The following is a 13,539-nucleotide window of genomic DNA, read 5'->3' as shown; positions in this document are numbered from 1 at the left end:
AGTTTGATTAGATTGTATGTTGACAAAAAGATCTATGATGTTTTTGTATCTACATCTGAATCACACAACCTCTGCAATAGGTAGTCTTATTATCCAGGATTAACTCCTTTATAAGTGCGGTGGGGATATATGTTGAGTTTTAAAGTTAATTGTCAATACCTTATTCATTCATCGAAAAGTTTAGTTAATGTTATATACACACAAACATGATTGTATATGAGGCTTCATCTGCAGGAAAGATTACATTTTTATCATGCTGATAGGACATGTGTATCGCAATATTTAGGTCACTAAAGATTGATGTAGCATAGGTATTAAGAGACACATTTAGTTACAAATTACAGCACTGGTTTACAGTGTCCTTTATAAAGACAGGTACAGGTTGTATGTGGTTTAAAACTTGGATGATTTAACATTACCGGCATAAACTTGGATGGTGGTGGTACGACACAGCTTAAACATACAGTGCAATAGAGGCATCAACTAATGATTCCTGAGCTTACTGAAAAAAAGGATATCTGGTATGATTGCCAATCAGACAACTATCCCTATAAGTTAAGGAACGTAGATATAAGCACTTATTGGAAACTGTACGGCCCTTAAAAAATGGGAAAACCCTAAACCGTATAGTCAGCTACAAAAGACATATTAAACAACTCAATGGAAATATTTTATTTTCAAATCCTAACCAAAAAAGAAGTAACATTACATTTATATAAACTCCAAGGAAAATTCAAAACGGAAGGTCCTTTATCAAATGAAAAAAGCAAAGGCCAAACACATCAAACAAATTGGAAACCGTTGTTTAATTTCTGATTTTGGTACAGATATTCCTTATGTGGCAATTATTGGTTTGAACCTGGGTTTTTTTGTCTAGCTAAAAGTCTGACCTGTATGACAGTCGCATATAAACACGTTCCACAAACTAAAATTCTAATCAAAGGAAAATAATAGATAAATAATTGGGGCTTGAATTTATTGGGACTTTATCACAGGTTAGTCCTTTATGCCAATTATTTTACGACTTTCAAGTTATATTTCTCTTCTTGGATCCTGGATAATAAAAGAGGGTCGGAAGATACCAGAGAAAGAGTTAAACTCATAGATAAAAAAAAATGACAACGCCATGGCTTTGACTAAGCAACACGAACCCCACAAAAGCTGGGGGTGATCTCAGGTGTTCCGGAAGGGTAAGCAGATCCTGCTTCGTATGTGGCACCCGTTGTGTTGCTCATTTTATCAAACCCCAGTAAATAGTTTAATTCGGTAGTTCACATTCATGAAAATGGAAGGGGATTGAAGTTACGACTTAAGGAACATATTCGATATCATCTGTATCAACCCTTCATGGCTACTTTGTCTTAAGTTCAAATAAAGTGGCAGTCACTTCATTTAAAAACTATACCTTCTCTTGACTTGTGATGAAAAATATCAACATACCTTTAATTTTATATTTAAGCGTACTGGTTCTCGGAAGTTTGATAGATTTGTCTATCAAGTATCATGACACTGCATGCAATGGCACAAGTCAAACTTGCATTTACTTGTGAAATATGAATATCGAGATGTTTGAAATAACTTTACAAATTCTGTACTTAACGAAGGCTCATCACAATAATGTTAATAACCCATCTTTTTTGTAGAAAAATGTTCTCAACAAGACAATATCGCCACACACATAACCAACATGCAACAAAAAACATATTTGCAAAAGGTAATGGAGGAAAGTACCAAGGCAAATATGTTGGTTCCCCTCCCTTGCCCCAAGCTCCCCCGAAACAATTTTGTTTACTTTTCTCATCGACTATATAAAAAAGAAGATGTGGTATGATTGCCAATGAAACAAATATCCACAAAAGACCAAAATGACACAGACTTTAACAACTATAGGTCACCGTACGGCCTTCAACAATAAGTTCATACCGCATAGTCAGCTATAAAAGGCCCCGATAAGACAATGTAAACAATGGTAAAACAATGCAAACGAGAAAACTAACGGCCTTATTTATGTAAAAAAATGAACGAAAAACAAATATGTAACACATTAACAAACGACAATATTTACAATTGGTAAGTAATCTCTAGTAGCCTATTTAAGTGATGAAGTCTGTAATACCGTTAAAATTATTTCCGTTGATCTATACAAAAACGAAGACCAACAATAACAACTTGTTCGCTATAAATGTGTTTTGCGAATTCTTTCAATCGTTTTTCATCAATTTCTTCGTCTGTTGAAACCTTTTAACAATTTTCCTCAACATCGTGCTGTTATTATAAAAGGATGTAACAACACTTCTAACCGCGCCTACTAACAAAATATGGAATACACGATATCCAGGCGTCTGCTTATAACCAATCATATTCCTAGAAATTAATAGGAGGCAAGATAAATATTAGGACTCGTTAAGTAACTTTTTACAGGTCCCCTTTGGGAAATAAATTGTGGTGCCTTTTCAGCAATGTATTTTTTTCGTACTGCTAATGTTATCAATAAACTTTCATACATAAGCATTTGTTTAAATTTAAAAAGTTAAAAAATGATTCTTGAAATCACTCGAGCTTTTCTGATTAGCTATAATTTTGTAAGAATATGTTAAAAAGTAAAGTGCAATATATTACACGTATGCCAGTACACAATGCAATGTAGGCTTGAACTTTCTCTATTTCTAGAATCATGTCCATGACTTTGTAATCTTTTCCTATTCTAAACAAAAATATTGCTGACTTTTTTTAACTTTATATTTAATCTAAGTATTATAACTTCCTGTGTAATATTTTCAGGAAAGACAATTTGTAGAGTAACCGTGATTGAAATATAATTTCCTACTTCAAGATTTCATCATTAATGAAAAAGTCTCTTTTTCTTTTTTCTGCAATCTAAAAAAAATGTTTTCATTGCTTTCAATACAAACGTTATTTTTTTTACGTCAAACTGTTCAGGATTAAGTACAGAGGGTACTGAATTAAGTATTTAGGCTAATATTATCAAACAGTGTTGTTTATCCACACTATTTTCAAAAACTAACACTTCGTTGACAAATACAAATTGTTTATAGTTTCGATTAATTAATATAATGGCCATTTGTATATCTACATATTCGTTTCTCGTTTTTTATAGATTCGACCGTTGGTTTTCCCGTTTGAATGGTTTTACACTAGTATTTTTGGGGCACTTGATAGCTTGTTGTTCGGTGTGAGCCAAGTGACGTGTTGATGGCCGTACCTTGACCTATAATTTTTTTTATAAATTGTTATTTGGAAGGAAAGATGTCTAATTAGCACTCACACCACATCTTCCTATATATATTTTTAGTTTAGTTACGGCTTGTTATTCTGTCAAATTTTAAAAGAGATGATTTTAGCTTTCTAATTGTGAACTTTCCTTTTCTAGTTCTAGTTAATTGAACATTTTGATTTATGTATTTATTTGAATATTCATTCAGTCATTTATAGTTCTTAACATTTAGGCTAGAACATGTATATAACATGTATAATATCTCTCTTTTTGACTTGCCTTGGCCAAATATAAAATGAAATGAGAACAAAATTGACATTTAAATAGTACTTACAAGCTAAAGTACATTATCGCCTTTCAACGAGTTAACCGTAACACTTCTAGTGTGCTTGTTGAAATCAATGATTGTTGTTTGTTGCTGTGTAAAATATTATTTTTTTCAGTATTATTTTGCATATAATAATTGATTTACAATTGTCATGTTGTGTGTTGTTTTTTTTTTGTGTATAGCCGGCTATGCAGTAAATAGTCTGCTTATTATTGAAGACCATACAGTGACCTACAGTAGTTACTTTTCATGTCAGTTAGTCATTTGTGGAGAGAACTCTCATAAGCATAAGCATGACCACGTCGTCTTATTTTATATCTAACATATGTTGCTCATTTCTTAACATCTACTTTTAATTTGATAGATTAACTTAAAACAAGTCTGAAGGTACATACTATTTTATAACGTATTTACAGGAAACACTTATTACTATTTGTATTGCACAATTTTTCGCAGACGATTTGTTTGTTCAATCAACCGACATTATATTTTATGACAACAACACATTATGATTTGATAGCAGGAACATATTATTTGTGTGTGTGGTTCGTGTTGCTTAGTCTTTAATTTTATACATTGTGATTTGTGTACTATTTTTTGTTTGTCTTCTTTTTCTTTTTCAATTTATGAGTTTGACTGTCCCTCTGGAATCATTTCATTTATTGCACTATGTTTAACCCAAGTTTTTCATCTTCATACCACCGAATAGTCATACAACAATAAATACTGATTCAATTACAAAAACGAGGAATCATTTGTTTTTGTAAAAGTTATCCTGATGCTTGACTGTCTGTACTAAATGCATATGCCTGTAAAATAAACAAATTTAACAATATCATAAATATATTGAACTTATAGAAGGAAGACATAAAGAATTTGTTAATTTTCAAATAAAGTTCAATAAAAAAAAACTACAGATAATATAAAAAAGAATATTTGGTATGATTATCAAAGAGAAAACTCTTCACTAGAGATCATATGACACACAAAATAGCAGCTTTAGGTCAAAGTATTGCTTTCAGCAATGAGGATAACCCATATCACAAAGTCAGTTATAAAAGGCATAGAAATCACAAATGTTAAAACGAGGTAACTTACGACCAATGAATGTACAAAACAGCGAATAAGAACAAATATATAACACAAAAACAAACGGCAACCACAGAAAAACAGGCTCCTGACTTCGTAAAGGCAAATACATACATAATGTGGCAGGGTTAAACATGTTAGCATGATCCCAACCCTTGTATATATTTTGCGTATGTATGTACTTCTAGACTTACACTGAAAATCGTTTCACTTATTTGTTCAAGAAACAGTGTGATTGTTATAGTTACACATAGAAACATTGTTAAGCATATTATTGTTTTTAACTTACAGTGCTGTCTAACTCCATTTCGTTGTTCATTGGTGAATTTTCTTTAGAATTATCTAAAATACAAAACAAAAAATAATCTTAGAAAAATTATGATCTTTCTGTCTTGTGAAAATAAAGAGACATGTACGAACGAGAAAATATTCCTAAAAAAAACACAATTAAAACACAATTATACGGAAGCGTATTAGCGCCACAAATTTTTTTTTATAACGCAAACCTTTGCTCATCTTCACTAGTCAAGGATTACGATCCACTCCCGCTCTCTTCACCCTTGGCGGATTGAGCCAACATTTGTGATAACAATGTTGCGCCATCTATCGGAAGATAAAAATCACGCCCATTCCGAATACATTGTTCTTGACCAATGGTAGCACTTGAACTCTTCAATTTGCAGGTAAAAACACGGTAGCGTCAAAATTCTACACACTTGGTAAAGCCTTAAATGAAAATATATGTCAACATTCATGCATTTGTCCATGAAACATACACAGGAATTTCTATTGGTTGATTAAAAACATTCAAGTTGTCACTAAATTTAGTCGTATGTTTAGGGATGTAAAAACTTGTTGCACAGTTAACACGTGGTAATTGTTTACAAACACTTTCTACATTTACACGTGATCATGTTATAGGCGCTTTTTGATTGGATGCAGCGAGTTTTGACTGCAACCAATAAAAATCCTTACCTTGTGTCTCCGAAATTTTATCTCAATCCGCCAAGGGTGAAGAGAGCGGGAGTGGATCGTAACCCTTGGCTAACGAAGATGACCTTTGCTATATAACGCAAACCTGTGCGATAAAACGCAAACCTTTGCGATAAAACGCAAACCTTTTGCGTTAAAACGCAAACCGTTGCATTATAACGCAAACCTTTGCCATATAACGCAATCATTTGACGCAACATTTGCGTAATAACGCAAACATTTGTTTTATCTTATTTCTTATTTAAGATTCAAAGGAAACAGTAGTTATTAATGGAGGAGGCTGTATATATTAAAATTTATCACCTTTGTAGTCATTGCAAAGTAAAATGCTTGAATAATTAGATCATATCATTGACTAATATTGCGCAGAATAATATAAGAAGATGTGGTATGAGTTCCAATAAGACAACTCACTATCTAAGTCACTATTCGTAAAAGTAAACCATCATAGGCCAAGGTACGGTCTTTTACATGGAGCATTGGCTCACACTGAACAACAAACTATAAAGGCCCCCAAAAACGATATTCATGTTTCTACTAGTATATATATTACAAAGAAAATTGAGTGAATTGAGGTTATACCGAAGAAAAAAAATCAACCATGCTAATATAGCTTTAACCGAATATAAATACACTTCCAAAGTAAGACCTCGTTTGAGAATTGTGTAAAGTAGGTTAGATTCAAACAAGCAATAAATGTATAGAATGAAGGTGTTGGTCCGTTTCTGTGTGTGTTAGTTACATTGTAGTGTTGTGTCGTTGTTCTCCTCTTATATTTATGCGTTTCCGTCAGTTTTAGTTTGTTACCCCGATTTTGTTTTTTGTCCATGGATTTATGAGTTTGAACATCGGTATACTACTGTTGCCTTTTTTATTAATAAAATCATGTGCTCTCTATTCAAATTGCTACCCAAGCATCTTAACATAACTGCATTATATTGAAATGAAAATTCAATGACTTTCTATCAAAGAATCATAATCATATTCTGAGATTTAAAAAAAAAATGTTTCCTTATTAATAATTCATTTTAAAGCAGAAAGATCATTTTGTCTATTTGACTTGGAGGTTTCGCAATTGTATGACATTATTTTTGATCTTTCAATTTGAATATGATTATATACATGTACTAAACTATATCTATTTTCTTGCTAAATTATATACTTTTCTGATGCACAAATCAGTCTTAATGTATCTATAATTGCACTTCAAGTATTCCATTATTCCTCTGCATATCTTTCATAATGATTTGGCCTTGTATGTATGTTTCTTTTTTTATCAACTAGTAAATCACATTCGAAATGAATGACAGACGGACATATATACAAAAATTAACGAATAATTGAAATCAAGATATATGCGTTATAACGCAAAGGTTTGCGTTAAAACGCCAACACAGGAAGAAAAATTTTAAAAAAAATGTGTGGCGCTAATACGCTTCCGTACAATTACCTTATTGTTTCAACACTGTTGATATCTAAAATTTTTAGTTAACATCGATAAGTGATAAAAAAAAAAACAATTAGAACATTAGTTTAATGATTAAGCCTTAACAGTACCGTTTTTCTATGACTAGAAAGTATTGTTGGATGCCAAGATTTTTTTGGAAAATTCAAAACATTTTCACTAGAGTAAGCAACAACAATATACGAAATTCAATTTTGACACTTAGCAACATAAATACATGTACACACACGTCCTGAATATCATCACAAAGACAACTAATGATTATATAACATTTTACGAATGTGACTGAAAGAAACTATAGAAAGATGAGCGGCGTTTTTAAAAGAAAATATTGTTTTCAACTTCAATTTAGCAACCAATAATTGTATTGGGAATATGCATTTCCATGGCATTTTTCAAATCAAACATTGAATTATATCAGGGTTTATATATTGCTTTAAACATGCATATGCAGTCAAGTCATCGTAGATACCAGATTTAACATTCTGTACGCCAGAAGTGAGTTTTGTCTACAAAAGAATCATTTGTAACATTCTATTCAGTTACCTCTTATACGTTAAGGTATTTCACATAAAACAAAACAATATCAGCATTAAGCCTCAAAAACTTACAAAACATGCGAATGGGATTATTCAGAAGCGGTATAGTTACAATGCATGTTCATGTCACTAAGCACGGCATTTTTCGGAATTAATATCAATTTACTCATAAAGTTAGTGCACAAAAAATAAACACATTTTTTCTAAATCCAGTTGCCGATCTCGAATACTTAATGGTGGTATGATACTGAACCACTAACGGGAGGGTTTGTGTTTGATTTGCATATGATGAAGACACAATCTCTTAATAATTTCAAGTGGGGTCTAGAACTGGCATGTCAGTCATATGCTAGTAGTCTTTTGTTATTTTATGTATTATTGTCATTTTATAAGATTCTTTTGTTACGTTTTCTAATTAGTTATCAAAGGTACCAGGACCACAATCCAGCACGCCAGACGCGCGTTTCGTCTACATAAGACTCATCAGTGACGCTTATATCAAAATATTTATAAAGCCAAACAAGTACAAAGTTGAAGAGCATTGAGGATCCAAAATTCCAAAAAGTTGTGCCAAATACGGCTAAGGTAATCTATGCCTGGGATAAGAAAATCCTTAGTTTTTCGAAAAATTCAAACATTGGGATCAGACCTTTTTTTGACTGAGTTTGAGTGTGTGTTATGTCGTATAAATGTTTATCAAAAATCAGATAGATTTATAGAGTGAGCGTTGATCTCATGTTAATCCCCAACGCATTGCATGCCTGTCCCTCTAACTTTTGTAAAACTTGTATGATGCATTTTACTTCTGTTTATTTCTATGTTTCCATGTCTAGTTTGACATTCATTTTCGCTGAATAAATAAACAAATGTGATGATGGGCCAACTGAAGCCATATCTGGGTGTGTTGAAGACCCACCATTTATGGCCTTTGACTGTTTTCAGTTGTTGTCTTTTTATCTGTTTTCCGTTTCCATTCTCAATTCTATATTGAAATATCAATCAAGTTCATGCAGAGTAAGAATGGTTTCTCATGGGTATGCTTAATGAATATAATAAGTACATACCATAGTCTTTTCGACGAATGATACAAATCAAAATTACGACAGACAAAATAACAATCACCACTGTACCACCGACTATAACATAAACAAAATCTGAAAAATGCCAAGGAAGTTTTACTTTTCGTCTATTATTATAACGGAAAAAATGTTAAGTTATTCAAATTATTGTAAAACTCTATCGTTATTGATAATTCAGAGTAAGCAAAACCAAATACAACACGAAAGATCATGCACAACAATTAATATCGTTATAACTTATAAATGCAACGAAAACCTATTAAAGTGTTCCTGTAACATATTTTTCCTTGACGAACAAACAGTCTATTCAGTTCTATAGTGATTTTCCCTTAACAATTTGTTTGCAGGTATTTCATGATTTGAGAGACAAATTATGATGAAATAAATTTGTCTTAGTTTTGGCACTAAAGCAACCTCAGTTTTTTTTCCCCAGAACATCAACAAGATATTTGCTAGGTTTTTTTTTATTTAAATATTGAAAAGTTAATGATTCTTATTGTCTTGATCTTTAAATGATATAGTTTATATCATTCAATTCAAAATTAAACGTATTAACGAATAAATAAATTTGGTGTATTTACTGTCTTCTTATTGGTTAAAAGTATTACTTTTATTTTCAATGTTTTAATTTTTTATGGCGAAACACCAACATGTGTGTACGTTTTTATTGTTAATATAAATAATATAAAAAGTTTTTTTAGTCTTATTTTTGACAAAAATTAATCTATAATGAATGGCAATACTTTATTTTGAATTTATTGAACCATAAAACTAATTTTTGACTCTTCATATTTTCATGGTGTCTAACCGATTGTCTCCTTTTTTAGAATTACAGGTAAAGAAATAATGAAATTTTGAGGGACAAACGGAAATGTGTTTGTGGGACTATTGAGAGTTATTGTGACAGTGATTAACTTGTAGCAGTTAATTACAGGTTACCTATTTTTTTAAATCTTTTTAAACCAATTTCTAAGCGTTTTACTAAGTCATTACACTGTACCCATGTACACACGTAAAATTTCGGAGTATGTGAACGTTTAATGTCATGCAAGGTTAAAGATATTGACGATTCTTTTGTGTCTATTTGTGGATATTAGCAATGCACTTAATTCCATTTTCCTTGCTAAACGCATTTTTTACGGACGTACACTACATCTAAATCCTGGGAAAATGCGCAATTGGACGCTATCATTTAATGGTGGATTTTTTTTTTGCATGGCTAAAAACAACGTCACTACAAACACTCGTATGTCACCAAAGGGTTGTGTTAGTTAATGAGCATGAACATTAGGCTGTTTGGTCTAAAAGTTCATGTAACAAACGCTAAATTCGAAATCACGTTTATTTCATATTTCTTTTACAGAGTATGTACCAATTCTGAATACAGCTTAGTTTAACATAAGCATGTAAAAATGACCTAGCGGGATTTGAATGCTGTTAGACAACTTATTTCAGTGGATACTTTTCTTCGCGTTTAGTTCTTTTTAATCTATTTTGCATCGATTTGATTTCGCGATTTTCAAATTAACTTGAAGCAATTGGATAAGGAAACATCAAAGTTTGAAAATAGGCGACTATTTATAATCGCGTTATTTTTCTACTTGCGAAAGTTGCGAAAAAAAATCGTTTGGGAAAATTAGGTGGTTCACAATAATAAGTTTCGTAGGTTAACTACCAGTTTATACCTTATGTATTTGTAGTATACTTTTTTTTTATTTAGATTACACTTTCGTTATAAAAAAACATAATCGGTTTTCGATGGTCCTTTGTATTTTGTTTAGAAAATCGCAAGAACAGTTGTATCTTTATAAGTATAATTGCTTATCATCTTATGGTTTTTCAGGACAACATGTAGCTAGTTTTATATCTGGTATCACATGAACCTATCACGTTCCTAATCATAGTACAATGTAGCCTTGAACATTTGATTCTCTTATATATGATTATCGTGTAGTACATATCTTTATGAAATGCTTACCTATCTTATTTTCTTGTTCTTTAATTGTAGGTCCGTTTGTGGAATCTTTGATTTGGTGCGTCGAATTTTCGATGAGGTAAAATTCTACAAGTGTGTACAAACACATAAGTAGTTATAACTTGTGTATAATAGCTATATCTAAATATACATTACATAAGACGGTTCACTTTTACTTTTTCATACTTATTCTATCAATTTTTCACTATCCAATGCTATACAGAAAGTGCAGTTACTGTCAATGTTTTACAAAGTAGGAACTGCGTATGTTTTAACCGTGTTTTCTCTTTCAACCATCTAATATTTGGAATAATGAATACGTGTTCGATCAGAAAATAGCATACAGATAATACCCGTCGAAGGAAACGTATAATAACAGACAGATAAATGCCTATCAAATTATTGATATAAAAGGATCATGAATTTCCAATTTAACAGAAATATTTAAGAAAGTATATCAAACATCCATTTGGAAAAACAGAACGTCATTATATTTTGGCAACATGTATAAGCAATAATGCAAAATATTAAAGAACTACTTTTTTCAGATATCAACAAGAATTGATTTCTCAGATTTGACTTTTCATTGTTTCAATCGTCACTCATATATCGACACTATCAATTTAATGATAATTAAATGACAGATGGTACTGATTTTCGGTTTAACTGGTATAATTGTGATTTTTTTTTTAAATTACAAAAATTGATTGCTATTGTTTTTGAATAATCCTATTCCTTCCGATCTTAAATGCGTAACTGGTAATTAGTTACCATATATAATAAAATTCTTTTTTGAACATATGTAGGAATGAGCATTTGAAAAACATGATTCGTGTTTCTTATACTCTATTCTGATTCCTCAGACTTTTGCCAAACGTTTTTTTTTTTCTTTTTTTTCATGTCAGTGTTTGTTAGGCAGTTAGGTAAATATTTCCTTTTCAAATGTGTGTATTGTCTCCGGTTGAACATATCCGGACGATTCATTGTATGCTCCCTGAGAAGTATCCGATTTAGCTTTATTCGATTTAGTTAGTATAGCTACTTACCGTTTCCATCAAATAGAAGCGTGGCATTAGCTCTATAAAGAATGCCGGATACTGCATTTTCTATTTTACCTCCACAACCAAATGTATGATTAGTCATGTCTGTCTTTGGAATTAGTATCCAGACAAAACTCTTACAATTAGGGGAACATTCACATCTGTTTGCATTACATATTCCATGTTTATGATAGCAACTGTCATTAACCTGTCTGATATTTTCTTTCGTTTTTTTGTCCAAAAGAAATTCAACAGAACACCCCATGAAATTCCCTGTCGTTGAACACTTGAATGAAAATGATGTCGTATTCGTGCTCTCTGTCATAACTTTGCCACTGATATTTATAATTTGTACACAATCTGAAAAAAAAATCGATCTTGAACCAACATTAATTAAAAATGTTTGTTTATTCACATGGTTTAAATACACCGAACCGACAAATACAATGCTGAAATGACCTAAGATAACGGGGTAACATAAAACCCACGTGATGAAACTGAAGAAATGTAATTCAGGATAGGTAAATCAAAATATATGTGTTAAGGCTTGATTATACATGATATGGATCCAATGTTTAATTTTTTGATACAAACATGAATATCTATCAGTTGCATGCAGGGTTTAGAGACACAGGGTCTGATCCAACCATTAAGATAAGGGGGGATCCTAACCCAGGATAAAGGGATGTCCCAACTAGATGGCTCCATTCAAATGCATCGATTGTCCACAAAAGCAGGGTTTAGAGACACAGGGTATGATCCAACCATTTATATAAAGGGCTTCCTAACCCAGGATAAAGGGGTGTTCTAACTAGATGTCTCCATTCAAATGCATTGATTGTACACAAAAGGGGGTTACACCCCCGGAACCCCCTTTTAGATCCGCCACTTGGACATGCTGCTTGACAGAACAAGTATAATGGTAAATATAAAACCGTTAGCCTATTAAGTATGTAGTTTGGCGTGGTAAAGTACAATACCACTTTCCATAAATACTTTTCGATTATCTTTATGGTTAAAGTATTTATTTATATATTAGTTAAATAAGCATAATACATATAATGATTCACTCACCTATTGAATGTTTAGATATGAAGAGCAACAAGAAATGGATAAGCCAATCCATATTTTCTTTGCAACGTTAATTTCTTCTGTATAACTGTTGTAATTTACGACAAAATAGCTATAAAATAAAACGAATATAATTTGACTAGGGTATGGCATATCATTGTTCTATTATTGCTTCATATCCTTATATTTCAATCAGATAAGAGTATTTTCAAGACGTTTTGAGTTCTTGTATGGTTTGAGTTAAATAACTTTTCATTATACAGATTTCTAAATTTTCTAAACTTGGAATTATGGCCAATTATCGATACATAAAAGGTTATGTATTTCTTACACATAGTCTCTCGAGTTATTTATGAATTTTGTCCTCGTGTACCCTTCAATAGAACTAGTCTTATTTAGTCGGGTAAATTGTAGGCAGTAACTACTTTACGGATTTGTCAAAAATAAAAATGAGGACATGCAGTATTATTACCACTAACTGTAAGAGCTTATACAATGTAGGTGACTATATGGCATTTAAATATAGACAAACTCCATGTCGTATTTTCAGGTATTTAAAAAAAGACGAGTAAGGAAACAATGAAAACTTATTAATGATTATAACTGATGGTAAATGTGTGAATGAGAATGATACTGAAGAAGTACTAGATGTATTTTTATCTTTTTAGATTGAACAAAGATTTCACCAAAGCAATTCTTCTTTTATTAATTGTTATTCATGTAGA

At 31.6% G+C, this 13,539-nt stretch overlaps 1 protein-coding gene across 1 annotated transcript; it reads right to left on the bottom strand.

Annotated features, from left to right (window-relative positions):
- Positions 1 to 3,855: 3,855 nt before the first annotated feature.
- LOC143055032 (uncharacterized) lies at positions 3,856 to 13,045 on the bottom strand. The gene is made up of 6 exons (XM_076228167.1): positions 12,818 to 13,045; positions 11,750 to 12,103; positions 10,707 to 10,790; positions 8,714 to 8,803; positions 4,942 to 4,994; positions 3,856 to 4,372 (listed from the first exon to the last, which is right to left on the bottom strand). Exons 1-6 carry the CDS (start codon positions 12,867 to 12,869, stop codon positions 4,334 to 4,336), a joined length of 672 nt encoding a protein of 223 aa, XP_076084282.1. The 5' UTR covers positions 12,870 to 13,045; the 3' UTR covers positions 3,856 to 4,333.
- Between the last annotated feature and the right edge of the window lie 494 nt (positions 13,046 to 13,539).

This window comes from Mytilus galloprovincialis, chromosome 12 (assembly GCF_965363235.1).
Source record: "Mytilus galloprovincialis chromosome 12, xbMytGall1.hap1.1, whole genome shotgun sequence".
NCBI classification, from domain to species: domain Eukaryota; kingdom Metazoa; phylum Mollusca; class Bivalvia; order Mytilida; family Mytilidae; genus Mytilus; species Mytilus galloprovincialis.
The sequence above is the reverse complement of the archived record's forward strand: the minus strand, read 5'-3'. Positions and strand labels throughout refer to the sequence as shown.

Excerpts from the sequence above, each read along its gene's own strand:
- LOC143055032 (XM_076228167.1), bottom strand. The coding sequence starts at position 12,869 with ATGGATTGGCTTATCCATTTCTTGTTGCTCTTCATATCTAAACATTCA. Across the intron at positions 12,104-12,817 it reads CATATCTAAACATTCAATAG|ATTGTGTACAAATTATAAAT; the intron begins GTGAGTGAATCA and ends TTTTTTTTTCAG. Across the intron at positions 8,804-10,706 it reads AGAACAAGAAAATAAGATAG|ATTTTGTTTATGTTATAGTC; the intron begins GTAAGCATTTCA and ends GGCATTTTTCAG.